The 22,108-nt window shown below is 41.4% G+C and overlaps 1 protein-coding gene across 9 annotated transcripts in view; it reads right to left on the reverse strand.

Moving 5' to 3' along the window:
• ADGRL3 (adhesion G protein-coupled receptor L3) overlaps positions 1-22,108 on the reverse strand; it is a 2,099,109-nt gene that overhangs the window by 1,138,764 nt on the left and 938,237 nt on the right. For all 9 annotated transcript variants that reach the window (XM_075863876.1, XM_075863871.1, XM_075863866.1 and 6 more), the window contains exon 15: positions 7,751-7,927. In XM_075863876.1, coding sequence (XP_075719991.1) covers positions 7,751-7,927 — 177 coding nt within the window. The remainder of the gene's footprint in view (positions 1-7,750; positions 7,928-22,108) is intronic.

Below are 22,108 nucleotides of genomic sequence, written 5' to 3' on the forward strand. Positions count from 1 at the left end.
AAAATATGAGTCCTGAAAGCCTCCGGGTGCTCCCTTCATTTTGGGTCCTGCCGTGTGTCCAGGCAGCGCATTAGGGTCACAATGGGGGCATTTTTGAAAACAGGTGACAGAGGGTGATAGATTTTGTGGTGTGTTTCTTCATTCTCATGGTCGCTTTACAAAGAAATTGGTCTTCAAACTGATACTTTTATGAAAAAAAGTGAAATTATTTTTTTTTTCACCTGCTATGTATTAAATTTAGCAAAAAACTGTGGGGTCAAAATACTTACTATACCCTTAGGTAAATACCTTAAGGGGTCTAGTTTTCTAAATGGGGTCATTTGTGGGGGTTTCCATCACTCTGAGACCTATGAGCCTCTGAAAACCTGGCTTGGTGCCGGAAAACAAAATGTACTTCAAAATTTATAAAATTATTATTCAATTTGTAAGTCCTCTAAATTGCTGAAAATTTATTTTATTTTTTCAAAAGTGCTGCCAAAATGGAGTAAAGAGATAGAAATATATATTTAATTAAAAAAATTGTACAGTATGTGTGTACATGTGACATATTGCAGTTAAAAATAGGGGAAAATGGTAATTTTTACAAAATTTCTTCCATTTTTCTATTTTTTAATTAATTTCCGCAAATCATATCAGTCTACTTTTACCACTAAAATAAAGTACAACATGTGACGAAAAAACAATGTCAGAATTACTTGGATATTCAAAACTTTCACAGAGTTATTCTCTGAAAGTCAGACATACCAGATTTGACAAATCTGGCTTGGTCATTAAGGTACAAACATGCCCGGTCATTAAGGGGTTAACCATTTTATTGAGAATAAAAAAACGGCGCCATCAAAGTAGTCCAACATCCGAACCTGTAAAAAAACACAAACCCAAAAAGAATTTGTAACACATAAAAAAGCAAAACAATTCTTATACTTACCTTTCTGGGGTCCAGCGCTGGAGCCGCAATGTCAGCGAATGGGCCCTGTATCTAAGCCTATCATGTGTGATACTGTCTGCTGAGCCAATGTATCTAATCCTATCAATATCTATAGGGTCGTAGTGCTATAGATATGCTGTCTCATATATATATATATATATATATATATATATTGCCCCTGATATTTTAAGACCTTAGTGACGCCCCTGGCTGCTAGTGTTGCATCATTGAGTCACTTAGGAGACCCATTGATGCAGCTGAAAGCTGCGGACCGTTGACCATGAGAAGAAGTTTGGGGAGGCCCAAGAAGAACTTTTGCACCAGGGCCCATGAGCCTTTAGCTACACCCCTGATGTCAGCCTTCAACAGGCTCCTGCCACTTAGCAACAAGCTAATGCACTACAGCGACAGGTGCATGACGAAGCCATGTAGGCCCAAAGTGAGACTTCTCATTTGTTAGTTAAAACTCACCAAGCCTCTGTAAAGGAACAGCAACAGGTGAACCTATCTCTGCAGCAGCAGTTACAAGTCTTGTCAGGGAGACCTGAAGTGTCTCCAGGACCACAGCCTGCACCACGGCAGTTGGTGCAGAACACCTTTAGAAGGATGGTTAAAGAACATGACATAGGAGCTTATCTGGGTACCTTTGAAAGGATTGAGGAGAGTGAAAGGCTTCCTGAGGACCAGTGGGCGGAGGTCCTGGCCCCCTTCCAAACAGGGGAACCCCAAAAAGCTTACTTTGACCTGAGGGTGCAGGATGCCAAGGTGTATACAAAGCTCAAAGCTGAAATCCTAGCCAGGCTTGGGGTAACCCTAGCTGTCCGAGTGCAGAGAGTCTACACTCGGGAAAATGATAATGACAAACAAGCCAGATCACAAATGAAAAAATTCTGGAACGAGTTGTTCATGACAGGTTTATCCGTGCCCTGCCTGTGAGGATACAGCGCTGCATTGGGTACACTGACCAAAAAAATGAGGATGAGGTGGTGTCCGTTGTGGAATGGTATACTTCTACACAGGAGTACCTCCAGGAGTTACACTCCACATGGTCAGCCCCTAGAAACCAGAAAAGACCACCTATGGGTAAGACTGTTCCTTCTTCTAAAGGGGTGAGACTGTATCCTAAAGAAGAGGGTGGGGCACACCCAGGTGGCAAAATCGAAAGGCCACCAAGTCCAAAAAGGGACATTTTGATTAAAGCCCGGGGCCAAGTAGTCTGTTGGCAATGCCAAGGACTGGGACATGTGGCTGCTACCTGCCCGGTCCTAGGTGAACCTGTGGAATGTAACTTGGGAAAGCGTATGTCATTATTTGCTAAGCCTTCTTATACAGCTCACGTGGACAGTATGACTGAAAGACAAATGTGTCCGGTCAAAATAGGACATTCTGTAATGGCATTGCTGGACTCTGGGAGTCTGGTGACTTTGGTACACACCAGTCTTGTGGACTATGACAGACTAGAGCCACCGATTGGGGGTTGTGTGCATTCATGGCGACACTAAGGACTATCCCATTGCAGTGTTAACAGTGGAAACTCCTTGTGGGTCAGTGAGCCATGAAATTGGCGTGGTTAAAAGCTTATTACACAGTGTTCTAATTGGCTGTGATTTTCCATTGTTCTGGTATTTATGGGAAAATAAGAAGACCATTGTGTGTGGATAAGCATAATGTAAATGTAAGTGAAACTATTAATGCTGTAGCACTGGTACCAGGGGAACCTGATAATTTCCCTTTAGAAGTATTGGCTGAGGAGACCCCACCCCTGAAATAGGATTTTCTAACTTGCAAGTTTCTAGGGGAATCTTTGGTACAGAACAGCTAAAGGATCCTAATCTAATTAATGGAATTTTGCAAGAACCAGACAGTGATTTGCAGTATCCCCACTTTGCGGTACATAATGATTTACTTTACAGGGTAAAGAAAACCGAAACCGGGTTTATAGAACAGTTTATTATACCCCAGTCTCATGTTCGCATAGTACTGGAACTAGCTCATTCACATGTTCTAGGGGGACATTTAGGGGCAGAGAAAAAAAAAAGAGCGGATTGAGCGGAGCTTTTTCTGGCCAGGACTCTATAAAGCTGTAGAGAATTTTTGTCAAAGTTGCCCAGAGTGTCAAGTTAAGACCTCATGCACACGTCAGTATTCTGGTCAGTATTTTGCTTCAGTATTTGGAAGCCAAAACCAAGAGTGGGTTGAAGACACGGAAGAAGTGCAAATCTTTCCATTATAGGTTCTCTGTTTATGTTTCACTATTGGTTTTGGCTTCCAAATACTGTAGCAAATTACTGACCAAAATACTGACGTGTGCATGAGGCCTAATACACCTCAGTCACATTTTCGTAACACTCTAATACCACTGACTATAATTGAGGTTCCTTTTCAGCGCATGGCTATGGATCTGGTTGGGCCACTTCCCAAGTCTGCCCCGGGCCACCAGCACATCCTAATGGTCCTTGACTATGCCACCCATTATCTAGAAGCAATACATCTCAGGAAAACCTTGTCTAAAGTTATTGCAAAAGAACTGTTCCAAATGTTTACCAGTACAGGTATCCCAAGAGAAATTTGAATAGACCAGGGGACACCTTTTATGTCTAAAATTACTAAAGAGCTGTGTCGGCTATTAAAAATGACCCATTTACATACTTCAGTATACCATCCCCAGACAGATGGTCTGGTGGAAAGCTTTAACAGAAACTTAAAGGTGGTTGGAAAGGACTGGGATTGTATTTGGCCTTATTTAATGTTTTCAATGCGAGAGGTTCCACAAGCTTCCACAGGGTTTTCCCATTTTGAACTTTTGTAAGGTTGACATCAAAGGGGGCTCTTGGACATAGCTAAAGAGACATGGGAACAACAATGTACACCTCACAGAAGTGTAACTGAACATATTGCTCAAATGCAGAACCGAATTTCAGCAGTTATGATGATTTTTCGAGAACATATGCAGCAGGCCCAAGAAGGCCAGGCCAGAATTTACAATAGGTCTGCTAGGGTCAGAACCTTTCAACCAGGCAACTGAGTGTTAGTTTTGGTGCCAACAGCTGAGAGTAAGTTTTTGGCAAAAATGTCAGGGCCCCTATGAGATCCGTGAAAAGTAAGCGCGGTAAGTTATAAGGTTTTTTAACCAGGGAAAAGAAAGACTCCCCAATTATATCACGTCAATTTAATCAAACCCTGGAAGGACCGTGAGGTTCTTTCCTTTATAAATCAGCCCAGGGAGTCATCTAACAATTGTTTACTAGACGTTCGTATCTCAGAAACCTTATCTGCAGTCCAGAATCAAGAGGCTAGAGAATTTGTACAAAAACATAGAGAAACGTTTTCTGAAGTACCAGGCAGGACTTTTGTCATAAAGCACGACATTGTGACTGAACCTGGTCAAAAGGTAAAACTGAGACCACATCGAGTGCCAGAAGCCCGGAAATTTCAGAGGAAGTAAAAAAAAAATGTCTCTAGGGGTAATAGAAAAGTCACAAAATCGGCTGCTCAAGCCCAATAGTACTCATTCCCAAACCAGATGGCAGTCTGAGATTTTGCAACGATTTCTGAAAGCTAAATGAAATATCAAAATTTGATGCCTATCCTATGCCAAGGGTTGATAAGTTGATTGAAAGATTAGGAACTCCCAGGTATATAACTACTCTTGACCTCACTAAATGCTATTGGCAGGTCCCATTAACTGAAGTGGCTAAGGAAGAAACTGCTTTTTCTACACCAGGTGGCCTTTTTCAATATGTTGTTCTCCAATTTGGCCTACATGGTGCCCCGGACACATTCCAGAGGTTAATGGACCTTATTTTACTGCCCCATAAAGAATATGCAGCCGCATATTTAGATGATGTGGTTATATTTAGCTCAGATTGGGAATCCCATCTGGCAAAGGTACAAGCAGTCCTGGACTCCATTCGGGAGGCTGGCTTAACCACCAACCCAAACAAATGTACCATAGGCCTTGAAGAGGCCCATTACCTAGGGTATAAAACTGGGCGGGGATTTATTAAACCCCAAATCGACAAAATTGAGGCTATTAAAAACTGGCCTCAACCAGTGTTCAAAAAGCAGGTCAGAGCTGGATATTATAAAAGGTTTGTACCAAATTTTGCCACAATAGCGGCTCTTACTTGCCTTACTAAAGGGTCAAAGTCCACCATGGTAAAAGGGAGTGAGAAGGCAGAAGGCAGAACAGGCTTTCCAAAAGTTGAAAGAGATATTGTGTGAGAGACCTGTATTGATTGCTCCCAACTTCAAAAAATAATTTTAATGCCTCTAATGTTGGGCTAGGGGCCGTCCTCTCTCAGGTGATTAATATGGAAGAACATCCAATAAGTTACCTCAGCAGAAAGTTGAGTTCTGCAGAAAATAACTACTCAATTGTAGAAAGGGAATGTCTTGCCCTTAAGTGGGCCATCGAGTCCCTATGGTATTATCTGCTGGGGAGACAATTCAGGTTAATTACAGATTACTCGCCATTAAAATGGATTGGCCCAAAATAAAGGGAATAATGCAAGGTGGTTTTTGGCCTTGCAAGACTTTAGGTTTTATGTAGAACATCGCCCAGGTTCTCAGCAGGGCAATGCGGATGTGTTGTCATATGTCCACTGTTTATGGGCACAAGGTGCTCCACCCACAGGTGTGAGCAGTGGCGGAGGGTATGTAAGGAAGTGACTGGATGGTGATAGCTGATGTCTATATTCCACCAAGGTTTCTCTTCTATACACGGTGATCGGCTACAAGTGTCATACAAAGCAGAAGGAAAAAAAAATGGCTAATTTTTCTCCATGTTGTGTGTAAGGTATGGTACTTGGAGCTTCAAGGATTTGTAGCGTCCTGGGTGGGATGAAGCCTCCATTCCCAGTCCAGTACCTATTTTCCTGTGCATTGGCCTCATTAGTAAATGCAGCTGTACTGAGGCCTATTTAGACCCGTACTGCACTGTGTACGGTCTCTCTGTGCAGAGCAGGGTTGCTGCTCACAAGTTGCGTACAAACTGAAGGTACAGGTTGATGCTATATTGTCTGTAAGATAGAGAGGGAACTTTATACTGTTTAGTCATTGCTTGGACAAGCAGAATTTTGTTTTACTTTGTGCAACCTGAATATTTCTTTAAAGAACTTACGCGGTCAATAAAAGCCAGAAATATATATATATATATATATATATATATATTGTGAGGGTTTAGCATCAGGAGAGGTTGGTACAGCGGTTTCTTAGTAGCTAGAGACAGGGACACCGTGCATTAAAGTTCATAACAGGGCTTTGCCTGTGTTTTATTCTTGTCAAAGAAACAGCCTCTTGTACAACAAGGCAAAATACAAAATAAATCCTGCTCGTCTGAGCACTAACTAAACAAGATATTATCTAACTATACCAAGTGCCTTCCTACCAGGCACTGGACACAAAGTAACACAGGTCTTTACTCACATAGAATACAGGCTACTCCAGACTTAGTAGTCACCGGTCTGAGTCAGGGGTGAGATCTTCACACACTGTGTCTGCACCTTTTTATACACAGGCTGCAGGTGCAGCTAATTGAGTAGCAGCCTTGTCCTACAAACAGAGATGGACTAGGGATTGGGGAACCCGCCCTGCTCTTCCCCAAACCAACTCCAGGCCCTTTTTCCGGATTTTCCTTAAGCCAAGATTGGAAAGCTAGAGCTTTCTATTGCAAAAAATACTCATTCCCCGGAGCCTAGGATACATATGACAGGATTCTAGGGGAAATGTACCTTCCCTCAATGACTTTACCTGTCACTGTCTCACAATATATATATATATATATATATATATATATCTGTGTGTGTATTAGTTAAAAGGTTTACATAACCTTTAAGAAAGCACTTCAGCTAATATTTTTTGCCATTATAATGCAGCATAGTTTGTTATTATTAAAGAATAATGTAGATGCTCTTGTGTATGCCTTGTGTGTACCTGTTTTAGTTGATGTACTATTTATGGGTTGTCTGACATATTAATTCCTTCCTCCCCGCTAATCTGGTTCCTCTAATGTAGCCTACATTTCTCATCATGCCTGTGTAGAGGCAGAGGGGGTGGAGTCTCATCACACGGCACTTGCACTGCTCCAAGTCCTATCTAAGTGCAGCAAGTGATAAGTGACATAGGACTTCTGCACTCACACTGCAGAGTGTCAGTGTATCCTATGTGCTGCAGCTTCAGCCTGTCTCCCCTGCCTTCTGCTACAGAATAGATTTTTCTCTGTCAGTTCTTACAAGCAGGAGGCAAGGGAGAGTAGTGTGAAGCTGCATCTCATAGAAATTCACTTGAGATTTTGCACACCTCACACACAGATAGTATAGACAGTCAATGTAAATTAGGGGGGGTTATAACTCTGCAGCTAATTATTGTATGGACTTACCTATTATATCACTGCACTCCTGGTCCTTAGATAAATCAGAAACGATCTATTCAGAAGCACTATATGCATAGGGGGGGGCATACAGAGGAATAAGGAGTGGGGAGAGTGGGTAGAGGAGTTGTGTCAGAGTTGCCAGGAGGGACTTGAGAGGTGATGATGTAATCCTGTAGTTCACAGCAAGTCAGCCACACAGGAGACCCTGACCTCCAGTCTACACATAAAAGCATGGTCTATATTGGTGTCCAGACTGAGATTACATGATACAGTTGCCAATAATGAAAGGGTTCAAAATGTATACATGCAATTAAGCAGTTAAGAAACAAATGAAACTAGAATATTTCTGGTGTGTTAGCATTATATGAGCTAAAAAATAAATCCTGGAGTGCTTTATTACCAAAATTTGAACCCAGCCTAATTCTGTTAGGATAAGAAATAAAACTTACCTTAATTGTAACATGAGTCATGAGAACAGCAAAGTTGGTTAAATGATTACAAGAACACTTTGTATGTGTTCTGTTTGTGGTTATTAATCTGCAACCTTGAGTTGACCAATAACCAGACAGGTTGGCTTTTGCATAGCTCCAGAAGGAACAATTAGGGTTAAAAAAGTCTTCAGAGTTCTGTCGAAAAAAAAAGAAAATAGAACAATAACGTAAAGCTGTAACAATTATTTAAATTGCAATATGAATTTGGTAGCGAAGGTCCTGACAAATCATTTGGCTTCCGTTATAGAGGATATCATCCATCCATCCATCCAGACCAGACAGGATTTATCCAGGGTAAAGCTATTAATTATAATTTCTATAAAGTTACTAATCTGTAATACGGAGAAAATTATGAGTTGGAAGGTGAACTTCTTTCAACCAATTCAGTAAGTTCATTTGATTTGGTCAATTGGGAGTTTTTGTGGGTGATTCTCCACAGGTTTGGGTTTAGAGAAACTTTTGTCTCCTGGATTAAGCTCCTGTATAGGATTCTCAGGGCTCAGGTGAGGGTGAGTAAGAAAAACTCACCTCTTTTTGTATTAGCTAGAGGTAACCGACAGGGATGTCCTTTTATCCCCTTTTTTTATTTGCAATTGTTATTGAATGTCTTGCTTTGAAAATAAGGGAGTTTCCTTGTATTAGGGGCTTTTTGTTCGAGAGTAAGGAGGAACAAATTTCCCTGTACACGGACGACATGCTCCTGTATCTTAGGCAATCGTCGCATGTGAAGCATGTCATTCGCTTGGATTAGGAGTTTGGGGCACTGTCGGGTATCCGGATAAACTGGACCAAATCAATGTTCATCCCTATTTCGAGTGTAGATTCAACCAATCAAGTGGAGGGAGATCTCCAAGTCGTGGACCAGATTCACTAGTTGGGTATTGTCATTTAAAAAATAATAATTGAGGATTATACATCTTTAAATATTCTCCCCCTAGTGGGTACTTTAAGATGTAAGGTAAAGACCTGGAATATTTTTCCCTCTGGCCAGGGCCTCACGGATTGCCCTGATTAAAATGGCTATATTACCTATGGATTTGCATATAATTGGCAATTCCCCAGTTTGGATCCCAGTATGATTTTCAAGATGCTGGAATCAATTGTCAATTATCTAATATGGCAGGGCAGGAAAAGTTTTATTAAATATAGTAAATTATGCTTTCGACTAATGGAGCGGGCCATTTTTTTTCCAAATCTGACATGTCACATTATGTGGTAATAACTTTGGAATGCTTTTAATTTTTTCAAGCAATTCTGCAACAGTTTTCTCGTGAAACATTGTACTTTAAGTTAGTGGTAAAATTTGGTCAATACAGACAGTGTTTATTTGTAGAAAAACACCAAAATTTAGAGAGAACTTGCATTTTTTAAAAATTAAATGTATCTGCTTGTAAGACATATAGTAATACCACACAAAATAGTTGCTAATTAACATCTCCTAAATGTCTACTTTAGATTGGCATAATTTTTTGAACATTTCTTTAATTTTTCTAGGATATTACAAGGCTTTGAACTTTAGGAGCAATTTATCACATTTTCATGAAAATGTCAAAGCCTTTTTATTTATGAACTAGTTCAGTTCTGAAGTGACTTTGAGAGCCTTATATATTTTAAAAAAAAACCTATAAAGCACCTCTCGAAGTATTCAAAACAGAATTTAGAAAGATTCTTAATCCTTTAGGCGTTTCATAGGAATTAAAGCAACGTGGAGGTGAAATATACAAATTAATTTTTTTCTGCAGACAATCTGTTTTAATCTATTTTTTTTCTTCTGTAAAACAGAAGGTTTTACCAGAGAAATGCAACTCATTAGTGTGCTAATGGACTGAAGCAAAGGCCTCAGAAGCCAGGTCCTTTTTATTAGAATATATTTTAGGCATCATGTCAGATTTTAAGAGGTCTTGTGGTGCCAAACAGTGGGAACACCCCCCAAAAATACACCATTTGGAAAACTACACCCTTAATGAATTTATTAAGGCGTATAGGGAGCATTTTTACCCCACAGGTCTTTTGGTGAATTTAGTGGAATTGGTCCGTAAAAATGAAAGTCAAATTTTTTTTCCATTAAAACAGACATTTTCCATTTTTACAAAGCATAAAGGAGATAAAGCTCCCCAACATATGAAAAACCAATTTCTCCCTATTATGGAAATACCCCATTGTTGCAATAAACTTCTGTTTGGACCCACGTCAGGGCTCAGAAGGGAAGGAGCACTATTTGGATTTTGCTGGAATTTGCTGGATTTTGCTGGAATGGTTTTCGGGTGCTATGTCACAATTGCAGGAACCAAAAGTGACCCCATTTTGGAAACTACAGCCCTCAAGGAATTTCTCAAGGAGTATAGTGAGCATTTTGACCCAACCGATTTTTTTTTTTTTTTTTGATGAATTTGGTGAAATTAGGCAGTGAAAATTAAAATCTACGGTTTTTCTAAACAAATTTAGCATTAGTTCAGATTTTAGCATTTTCACAATAGATAAAGGAGAAAAAGCACTGCAGCATTTGTAAAGCAATCTCTTCTGAGCAATACCCCATATGTGGTAATAAACTGCTGCTTGGACACATGGCAGGGATTAGAAGGGAAGGAGCGTTATTTGGCTTTTGGAGCTAAAATTTTGCTGGAATCGTTTACGGCGCCACATCCCATATGCAAAGCCCTTGCGGGACCAAATCAGTGGAAACCCCCCAAAAGTTAACCCATTTTGGAAACTACACCCCTGAAGGAATTTATCGAGGGGTATAGTGAGCATTTTGACCAACAGGTTTTTTTTTTTACAGTATTTAGTGTAATTTTGCAGTGAAATTGAAAATCATTTTTTTTCTGATATAAGACATGGAGAATTTCAATTTTTACAAAGAATAAAGGAGAATATGCAATGCAACATTTGAAAAGCAATTTCTCCCGATTACAGCAATACCCCATATGTGGTAATAAACTGCTGTTTGGACACACAGCAGGGCTCAGAAGGGAAGAAGCCCCATTTGGTTTTTGGAGCTCAAGTTTTGCTGGAATGGTTTTCGGGTGACATGTCACATTTGCAAAGCCCCTGAAGGGACCAAAACAGTGGAAACCCCCAAAAATTACCCCATTTGGGAAACTACAGCCCTTAAGGAATTTATTGAGTGGTATAGTGAGCATTTAGACCCTGCCGTTTTTTTTTCTGAATTTAGTGGAGTTAGGCCTTGAAAAGACATATCAACATTTTTTACACTAAAATGTTGATTTTTTTCATTTCCACGAGGGATAAAGGAGAAAAAGCACCCCAAAATTTGCAAAGCAATTTCTCCCGAGTACAGCAATACCCCACATGTGGTCCATACACTGCTGTTTGGATACACGGCAGGGCTCAGAACCATGACGCATTTGCAAAACCCTGAGGTACCAGAGTACAGTGGAAGCCCCCAAGAAGTGACCCCATTTTGCAAACTACACCATTCAAGGCATTTATCATTTGCCTAGACAAATGACAGGGCTCAGAATTGAAGAGCACCATGCGCATTTGAGGCCTATTTTGGTGATTTTCACAGCATTGGCCCACAATTGCAGGGCTCTGAGGAAAATAGTAAAACAAACCCTCAAGTAGTGACTCCTACTTTGGAAACTACACCCCTTAGGGCATATTATGGGGTGTAGTGAGCAATTTGACCCCACAGGTGTTTTTTCATTAGAAATGAATGCCCAGCGGAGGGTGCAATGTAAAAATTGCTATTTTCTACTGATATGCTATTTTAGTGCACAATATGTTATGCCCAGTTTGTGCCAGAAACAAATTCTAGGGTCCAGAAGGGAATGAGCGCCATTTATCTTGACAGTTGTTCTGTTAGGGGTTTTACTGGCATTTCAGTATACAGGGTGGGCCATTTATATCGATACACCTAAATAAAATGGGAATGGTTGGTGATATTAACTTCCTGTTTGTGGCACATTAGTATATGGGAGGGGGGAAACTTTTCAAGCTGGGTGTTGACCATGGCGGCCATTTTGAAGTCGGACATTTTGTATCCAACTTTAGTTTTTTCAATGGGAAGAGGGTCATGTGGCACATCAAACTCAGCGAGAATTTCACAAGAAAAACAATGGTGTGCTTGGTTTTAACGTTACTTTATTCTTTCATGAGTTATTTACACGTTTCTGACCACTTATAAAATGTGTTCAATGTGCTGCCCATTGTGTTGGATTGTCAATGCAACCCTCTTCTCCCACTCTTCACACACTGATAGCAACACCGCAGAAGAAATGCTAGCACAGGCTTCAAGTATCCATAGTTTCAGTTGCTGCACATCTCATATCTTCACAGCATAGACAATTGCCTTCAGATGACCCCAAAGATAAAAGTCTAAGGGGGTCAGATCGGGAGGCATTTCTTCTGTGGTGTTGCTATCAGTGTGTGAAGAGTGGGAGAAGAGGGTTGCATTGACAATCCAACACAATGGGCAGCACTTTGAACACATTTTATAAGTGCTCAGGGAAACTTGTAAATAACTCATGAAAGAATAAAGTAACGTTAAAACCAAGTACACCATTGTTTGTCTTGTGAAATTCTGGATAAGTTTGATGTGTCACATGACCCTCTTCCCATTGAAAAAACTAAAATTGGATACAAAATGGCCGACTTCAAAATGGCCACCATGGTCAACACCCAGCTTGAAAAGTTTCCCCCCTCCCATATACTAATGTGCCACAAACAGGAAGTTCATATCACCAACCATTCCCATTTTATTTAGGTGTATCCATATAAATGGCCCACCCTGTATAATGTGGGGTCATATATAAGCTGTGCGGGCTTGTTTTTTGTGGGACGGATTGTATTTTTTAATTGGTACTATTTTGGGGTACATGCAACTATTTGATCACTTTTTATTCTATATTTTGGAGGGGGGTGACAAAAAATAGCGATTCTGGAATTGACTTTTATTTTTTTTTTTTTTGTGGTGCTCACCGTGCAGGAACAATAACTTTATCGTTTGGGTCGTTACGAATGCGATAATACCACACGTGTACTTCTAACATTTACATTTTATTTTCCTATAATAAAAGACTTATTATAGGAAAAAAAAACAAAACAGTTTTTGTGTTTTTAACTTCGAACTTTTATTTTGACACTTTTATAAAACATTTTTATTATCTTTTTTTTTTTCTTTTGTCCCACTAGGGGACTTGAAGACCTACAGCACTGATTGCTGCTAGAATACATTACTGTGTAGTGTAATGTATTCTAACTGTCATTGTGACGCTGACAGGAAGCTTATCAGGACCAGCCATAGGCTGTTGTACATAGCAGACCCAGGGGCCGTTGTCTGGCTTCCGGTTGTTATGCCAACCTTGGGCGCCCGCCGACATTGCATCATGGGGGCTGCCGTTCTGTTACAAACCCCTTAAATGCGGCGATCGCAATCAACGCATTTAACGGGTTAATTGTAAAAATGAACGGCAATGGACTGCTGGCCGGTTACAGTGGAGTGTCAGCTGTTAGAGACAGCTGACCTCCCAGGTCCGATGCACACTGCTACCAACAGTCTGCACTGGGAACGACTCAGTAACTGTACGTCCTAGTGCGCAAAGAAACTCCCCCTCCCCCCCAGGACGTACAGTTGTGTCCTGGTGCGCCTAGGGGTTAAAACTCTCAATTGTTGCCTGTTAAAAACTCTGTAAAACTTAAACACTGAAACCATTACTTGTCAAAAGTCACAAAATGTAAATCCGCTACTGGCCATTCTTCACTAAAGCAAATATTGAACTAGACCAAATATGTTCATGAGAAATAGTGATCCCCAAGAGCTTAAACTCCATTGCCACAACCACTAGATTCTCACCCAAGGCAATTTGAGAATGTACCAGTTGATTTTTTTCCTCATTCAAGACTAAATTACTCCCTCTGGGCCACCTCAGCAAAATCCTCAGTGAGGTTTTCATTATGACATGTAATCAGGACAATCAGTGTCATGTCATCTGCATATTTTAGTAGAATAGTAACTTTATGACATGTTACACAATCCGAGGTGTAAAAGGAATATAGAACCAGACTCAGTCAGAACCTCTGTGGGACTCCCAAGGATGAACTTTCCGCTGTTGATGAAAAATAACCAACCCTAACTACCTGATTCCTATTCGTCAAATCTCAGCAAACATTTACATATTTCCAATAACAGCCCGAGGTTCTCAAGTTTAGCTGTGATGGCAACCAACATATTGAAAGCCTAAACAATATCCCCAAATAAAACCCTTACGTACAACTGGCATCAACATGACTTATTACAGTACACATCCTCCGTAGATTTGTTCTGCCCTATAAGCAAACTGTAGATGATCCTCCTTATCGACCGGTACATCATTAATGTGTGATAAAACAAATTTCTCAAAACACTTCAGCCCCTTGCACATACCCTCAGAATTGCTACTCATAAACCTTTTCGTTTTAACAGGAATACAGGCATCTATACAAAATTGTAGATGACTTAACTGGTTCCCGACCGCTGGCTGTATTTTTACGGCCTGCGGTCAGGGTCCTTAAAACCCGAGCCATAGACTTTTTAAGGCTCGGGTTTTAACTTGCTGCCCGCGCAATCGGGCAGCTGAATGTCGGGTCTCCGGCTGTCAGTGACTGCCGGGGACCCTGAGGAGAAGATAGAAGCAGCTTTAGCTGCTTCTGTCTTCTCCGATGTCTTTTTACACAGCGCTCAATGAACGCTGTGTATAGGAATAGATGCAGCGGCCGCGCCGCTGTCTCTATTCCTCCCGGTGATCATGTGACTGGTCACATGATCGCCGGGTGCCGTTACTTACAGACTGCTGCTGGGTCTAACAAGACCCAGCACAGCCTTATTAGTGACAATCGTCACTATGAGAGGGCTGATTTCCCCTGTAACTGGGGCTGCAGCTCCAGTTACAGTGGAAAAACATGGTGTAAAAGAAAGAAAAAAAATATATAAAGTTCCCCAAAGGTCTTTTTTGACCTTTGGGGGACAGACCATAGTAATAAAAAATTAATAAAGTAAAGTGCAAAAAAAAATTAAAGAATAAATACACATAAAATACCCACCCCAAAAAAAACAGTTACCCCCCGCCAATCATTGTTGTAACGCTAGCGCTGACCCAATTACTCTAATATAGACATGTAATATATTAAAATTTACGGTAGACAATGACGATCACAAATAAAAGGTCTATTTTAGGGTAAAACTATGTTATTACCAAAAAAAAATGGCTGAAACGTAAAAAAGCTTATTTTTTTACTATTATTTTCAAATTTTATGAATAAAAATTCTAAAATAGCAAAAAAGGTGTGTATAAAAACGATAAAAAATGAAACCTGCATTGTCTACGGAAAAAACGTCGCAAAAATCACGTAGTTAGCCCAACAAATAAAAAAGTTAGAGCCATTTAACTAACGCGTGCTAAAAATGGCTAAACGATGTCTGGTCCTGAAGGCGCAAAATAGCCCGGTCCTGAACTGGTTAAAACATAATCAACATATTTATGCAAGTTATTAGCAGATTCCTCAAAAAAAGACCAATCCGCTATTGACACACCATGCATATGGGTGTTCTCTGCTGCCTTAGTACAAAATTGCACAGTCTTAACAACCGTCGGTGCCTGCTTCAATTTCTGCCTATAAGTCGAGTGCATAAGCCTCCCGCAGTGATCTCATTTTCTAAGCCCAGGCCACCTAGGAAAACCAGATTTTGATTTACAACTTCTTTTACAAAATCATGTAAAATAACATGCAGTTGATGTGGTCATACAAGGCCCATAGCATTGCCTTCAGATGCCTGAGGATGGATATAAACAGCCATAATAATGACCAAGGTGAAATCCCGAGGCAAGTAAAATGGGGAAAACACTTTATAGTTAGATATTCCACATCCAACCCGCATACCTTGATCAATATTCGCAACTCACCACACCATCTTCTGTTAACAAGCATGCACACCCTTCCGCCATTATATTTCCCTGTAATCTCTCAAATACAGTTGACTCTGAGCAAATGAAATCGTTCAAACTGTATGGGACAGTCCAGGATATTCTCATGCTACCATGTTTCAATAAAACAAAGAACAAAGCAATTCTTAACATCTCTCTGATTCCAAGCAAACCTTCAGATTGTCCAATTTATTCAGCAACAATTGCACATTTGCCAAAAACAGACTCCGTAACGGTGGGTGATATACTCTATGCATCATTCTCAAAAGTACCCCAGAACGTTTGCCTCTTCTCCTCCACCTCCCTGTTCTCCGACCGCATGAAAGCTTCCTCAAACCCCTGCCCATCTAGAATACACTCCATTCCTCCAATCCAACCCATTGCCATCTTTGTGCCTCCCAGAGCATTTTCCTCCACTGCAGCCATGTTCAGAGGCACGGGGGGTAGGAGACCAGATGAGGCCATAGCTTTCACCCTTGTTCTGTGTTACCCTGGTACCCTGCGCCAGCCATACTCCTGGTCCCCAAAGACATCCCCTACCTTCCCATAGAGCAAACACATGGATGCTGGTCCACGGAGCTCCAAGCCTTTCAGACAAGTGTATACTTGCTGCTCCATCAGACATCTCCCACACACAAAGAATACGACCAGCCAGAGCTCTGACCAGCGATGCCAATGCTGAGATCCCCTTAACAAAACACTTTCTGCCAGAAGCAGCACAGACATGCCCGACCCAGATGTTCGCCAGCAGACCAGAAAACACCTGCAATCCGGGACCCACGTAAGACGTCACCCTAGTACAGCACCATCTAGATCTTCCAAAGATTTTCTATCCTAACTTACCCAATACTGGCATTATCATTACCTGAGCGACCCAAAAGGCAAGAAGGGGTAAAAACATTAGTTCTGGTTAAAAGTTCCTATGCTAATACACCAATGTGATTTCATTATGAACTCTCCCAATATAGATTTATTTTCTGGATGCACTGATATTTACTTCATAGGGTATGTTCACACGGCAGCGTCCGTTACGGCTGAAATTATGGTGCTGTTTTCATGAGAAAACAGCACCGTAATTAAGCCGTAATGGCATGTGCAGGCGTCTATCGCTGCGTCCATTACGGACGTAATTGGAGTTGATTTTCCATGGAGTCCATGTAAAACGGCTCCATTTACGTCTGAAGAAGTGACAGGCACTTCTTTGACGCGGGCGTCTTTTTTACGTGCCGCCTTTTGACAGCGGCGCGTAAAAAAAAATGACCGTCGGCACATAACATCGAAGACCCATTCAAATGAATGGGCAGATGTTTGCTGACGCTTTTGAGCCGCATTTTCGGACGTAATTCGGGGCTAAAACGCCCGAATTACGTCCGTAAATAGTGTGTGTGAACCCAGCCATACTGTTAGGGTATGTTCACACGATAGCAGGCATTTACGGCTGAAATGACAGACTGTTTTCAGAAGAAAACAGCTGCCTCGTTTCAGCCGTAAATGCTCCTCGTAATATACGAGGCGTCTGTGACGCTCGTATATCTTGAGCTGCTCTTCATTGAGTTCAATGAAAAACAGCTCAAATTACGTTGCAAAGAAGTGCCCTGCACTTCTTTACCGAGGCAGTCCATTTACGCGTCATCGTTTGACAGCTGTCAAACGACGACGTGTAAATTACAGGTCGTCTGCACAGTACGTCGGCAAACCCATTCAAATGAATGGGCAGATTTTTGCCGACGTATTGCAGCCCTATTTTCAGACGTAAAACGAGGCATAATACGCCTCGTTTACGTCTGAAAATAGGTCGTGTGAACCCAGCCTAACATGTACATTTAGAACTAGTAAATCATATGCCTCGGTTTGACTGATGAATCTCATTAGGGTGGGAGAGATAAGTCATCCTTTTTGTGTTTTGAATAAAAAACATACCATTATTTTGTAAACACTAAGAGTATGTTCACAAGACCACGCCAAATACGTCTGAAATTACGGAACTGTTTTCAGGAGAAAACAGCTCATGAATTTCAGACGTTTTTACAAGTGCACGCGTTTTTCGAAGCATCTTTTACGGACGTAATTGGAGCTGTTCTTCATTGGAGTCAATGAAAAATGGCTCCAATTACGTCTTAAGAAGTTTCCTGCATGTCTTTGATGCGGCCGTAAACTGTCAGGTTTTAAGCAACCAGGGAACATGTACAGCAGAGAGGGTTTTCTCTGCTGTTGCTTCGGTGTAAAGCCCGGAATATGGCCTAGTTTGCTGGATTGTGAAGGAGAAGGGCAGCTTCCACGCCATACAGACAGTCCGTGTCTTGGGCTGTCTGAGCCTAGTTAGGCTTCACCTGAGGCAGCTCTTTAATTCGGGTGTGTGCTGTTCACACAGGTCTCTCAGTCTGGGGAAGACAGGCATGCTAGCTTGTGAGAGTCACCAACGTGTAAGGTAAAGATGCCTATGGTTTTAGGTACTGGGTACAAGGCTCAGTGTCTCGTAGTGAGGGACACTGAATGTGTTAGTTAGAGGCTGGACGGCCTAGGGTTTGTTTTGAACTGCTGTGTAAAACCGTCTTTCATGTGTGAAGATAATAAAGCTGGTCGTGGCCAGTTTTAAACCAAATCCCCTGTGTTGGAGTGAAAATTCTTGTGTGCCAACCTTCTTAACCAAAACATGGCGATCTCGTGATCTAATTTACCCAAAGTTGTCACATAATAAATACAGTGAAGGAAATAAGTATTTGATCCCTTACTGATTTTGTAAGTTTGCCCACTGTCAAAGACATGAACAGTCTAGAATTTTTAGGCTAGGTTAATTTTACCAGTGAGAGATAGATTATATAAAAAAAAAAAAAAATCACATTGTCAAAATTATATATATTTATTTGCATTGTGCACAGGGAAATAAGTATTTGATCCCTTTGGCAAACAAGACTTAATACTTGGTGGCAAAACCATTGTTGGCAAGCACAGCAGTCAGACGTTTTTAGTAGTTGATGATGAGGTTTGCACACATGTTAGATGGAATTTTGGCCCACTCCTCTTTGCAGATCATCTGTAAATCATTACGATTTCGAGGCTGTCGCTTGGCAACTCGGATCTTCAGCTCCCTCCATAAGTTTTCTATGGGATTAAGGTCTGGAGACTGGCTAGGCCACTCCATGACCTTAATGTCCTTCTTTTTGAGCCACTCCTTTGTTGCCTTGGCTGTATGTTTCGGGTCATTGTCGTGCTGGAAGACCCAGCCACGAGCCATTTTTAATGTCCTGGTGGAGGGAAGGAGGTTGTCACTCAGGATTTGACGGTACATGGCTCCATCCATTCTCCCATTGATGCGGTGAAGTAGTCCTGTGCCCTTAGCAGAGAAACACCCCCAAAACATAATGTTTCCACCTCCATGCTTGACAGTGGGGACGGTGTTCTTTGGGTCATAGGCAGCATTTCTCTTTACTCCAAAAACGGCGAGTTGAGTTAATGCCAAAGAGCTCAATTTTAGTCTCATCTGACCACAGCACCTTCTCCCAATCACTCTCAGAATCATCCAGATGTTCATTTGCAAACTTCAGACGGGCCTGTACATGTGCCTTTTTGAGCAGGGGGACCTTGCGGGCACTGCAGGATTTTAATCCATTACGGCGTAATGTGTTACCAATGATTTTCTTGGTGACTGTGGTCCCAGCTGCCTTGAGATCATTAACAAGTTCCCCCGTGTAGTTTTCGTCTGAGCTCTCACCTTCCTCAGGATAAAGGATACCCCACGAGGTGAGATTTTGCATGGAGCCCCAGATCGATGTCGATTGACAGTCATTTTGTATGTCTTCCATTTTCTTACTATTGCACCAACAGTTGTCTCCTTCTCACCCAGCGTCTTACTTATGGTTTTGTAGCCCATTCCAGCCTTGTTCAGGTCTATGATCTTGTCCCTGACATCCTTAGAAAGCTCTTTGGTCTTTCCCATGTTGTAGAGGTTAGAGTCAGACTGATTAATTGAGTCTGTGGACAGGAGTCTTTTATACAGGTGACCATTTAAGACCGCTGTCTTTAATGCAGGCACCAAGTTGATTTGGAGCGTGTAACTGGTCTGGAGGAGGCTGAACTCTTAATGGTTGGTAGGGGATCAAATACTTATTTCTCTGTGCACAATGCAAATAAATATATATAATTTTGATAATGTGATTTTCATTTTTTTTTTTTTTTTTTTTTATAAAATCTATAGCTCACTGGTAAAATTAACCTAGCCTAAAAATTTTAGACTGTTCATGACTTTGACAGTGGGCAAACTTACAAAATCAGTAAGGGATCAAATACTTATTTCCTCCACTGTATGTATATATAAATATATATATATATATAAAGGCTGGACATTTGTATCTTATTGTTGTCATTCTTTGATTACTGTGTGTAATGGAGGAAATAAATAAAGATTATGAAGCAATTCTGAGCAATGGCGGATAATCATAGGGCATTTGGGCGGTCTAATATTAGCCCCGTGTACCGCTGAGGACGCTACTAGTTAGCGAAACATGTCGGGGGGGGCTCTAAGTGTTTTTAATTCCTGCCTAACTGAATCTATTGCCCTACTTTAAGTGTGGCACGCTGCCTCCTGACTGACTGTCAGCCGGCATTCATTCCTGGCTGTTTAATGCCTTGCTGGCTCCTCCAGCTGGTTGCCTTCACTATAACTTCGGTCTTTGGCAGTGATAATTTTAAACTGTTATATGTGGTCTGTTTTGTGCTATACGTAGCTTAATAAAATTTGATAATAAAATTTACTCTCTATTAACTTTTGGGTGGTCAGGAAAATGGTTCTGTCTGCCTGCAGGCATTCCCTCTATTGACTTTATGTAATGTACCTGCTGACTACCCAGGGTCAAAATCTGTTTTTTTTGTATTAGTTTAGGGGTTCTGGTCTGGGGTCTGTATTAAGGGAGTCAGGTCTGGGGTCATTATTAGTGTAGGGGGTCCGGTCTGGGGTCTGTATTTAGGAGGTTTGTATTTAGGGGTCTGTATTAGTTTATAGGGTCTGTATTAGTTTAGAGGTCTTTAGGGGTCTGTATTAGATTAGGGGGTCTGGTCTGGGATCTGTATTACTTAAGGGAGTCAGGTCTGGGGTCATTATTAGTGTAGAGGGTCAGGTCTGGGGTCTGTATTTAGGGGTCTGGGGTCTGTATTCGTTTATGGGGTCTGTATTTAGGGGGCCAAGTCTAGGGTCTGTATTAGTTTATGGGTCTTTATTTAGGGGTCTTTATTTAGGGGTCTGGTCTGGGGTCTGTATTACTTAAGGGAGTCAGGTCTGGGGTCTGTATTACTTAAGGGAGTCAGGTCTGGGGTCATTATTAGTGTAGGGGGTCAGGTCTGGGGTCTGTATTTAGGGGGTCTGTATTTAGGGGTCCTGTCTAAGGTCTATATTTATTTAGGGTGCTTGTTCTGGGGTCCGTATTTGCTTAGGGGGTCTGGTATGGGGACTTCAATCATTTAGAAGTTATGTATATATGTATTATATCATCTATTCTGGGGTCCAAATTTATTAGTCTGAGTAAAAGTTGTTGTCCGGGAGCATCGATAGGTCATCAGTATAAAAAACGGTCTTTGCCCGGACAACCCCTTTAATGTATGGTTCTGGGCCTTGGTGTCTCAATTTGTGTGTTTCTATAGAGGCTGGAAATGGCTGCAGAAGTGATGGGCAAATATGTCTCATGAGGAGAAGTCACCATAACGGTCTGCGTCAGCTGGAGAAGAAAATAAAATGACTCCATTCAGAGAAGACCTCACCTGTGAGTCACTGGATCTATAGGGGATCCTGACATGTCTCTTGTAGGAAATCCTTGATCCTTGTATTCTACATATCTTTGTGTACCCAGGACTAATAGACAAATGTGTGTTATCATTCCCATTGTCAAGAGGAAGTGTGATACTGTCAGCGATGGTTGGAGACTGTCAGTATGTAGGGACACAGCCCTTTGACAAAGGGAATCGTAACACCCATTTGTCAATGCTCGCACAAAAAGGTGGTGTTCACTATAGACACGGCAGAGTGGTGGTGGGGACAGGGGGCCCAAGTTTGGGGAACAGCCCAGGGCCTATGGTCTACTTAATCCACCACTGATTCTGATTCTGAGTCTCTTGTACAAGAATATTGCCATGTGCAGTCTCTCCTGGTCGGTCATATTTGTGAATACTGGACAAATTCTGTTTAAGAGAAAGGAGCTCGCTTAGGAGTGAACTGACTACTCTAACATTAGTTGGAGGCCAAGAGAGATTTCCCCTCACCCCTGCCTGATGCAAAACAAGTGTAGAAAACTCTCTGGAGGACGGAGAGAAACAAAAACCACAGTAAGTAAACCGTTGTCTTACTATTTTTATTTTTTTTAACTGACTCCCTCCCTTAGTGGGGTAAGACCCTTTCGGGTTTGGT

Source organism: Rhinoderma darwinii, chromosome 1, assembly GCF_050947455.1.
Source record: "Rhinoderma darwinii isolate aRhiDar2 chromosome 1, aRhiDar2.hap1, whole genome shotgun sequence".
Lineage (NCBI taxonomy): Eukaryota > Metazoa > Chordata > Amphibia > Anura > Rhinodermatidae > Rhinoderma > Rhinoderma darwinii.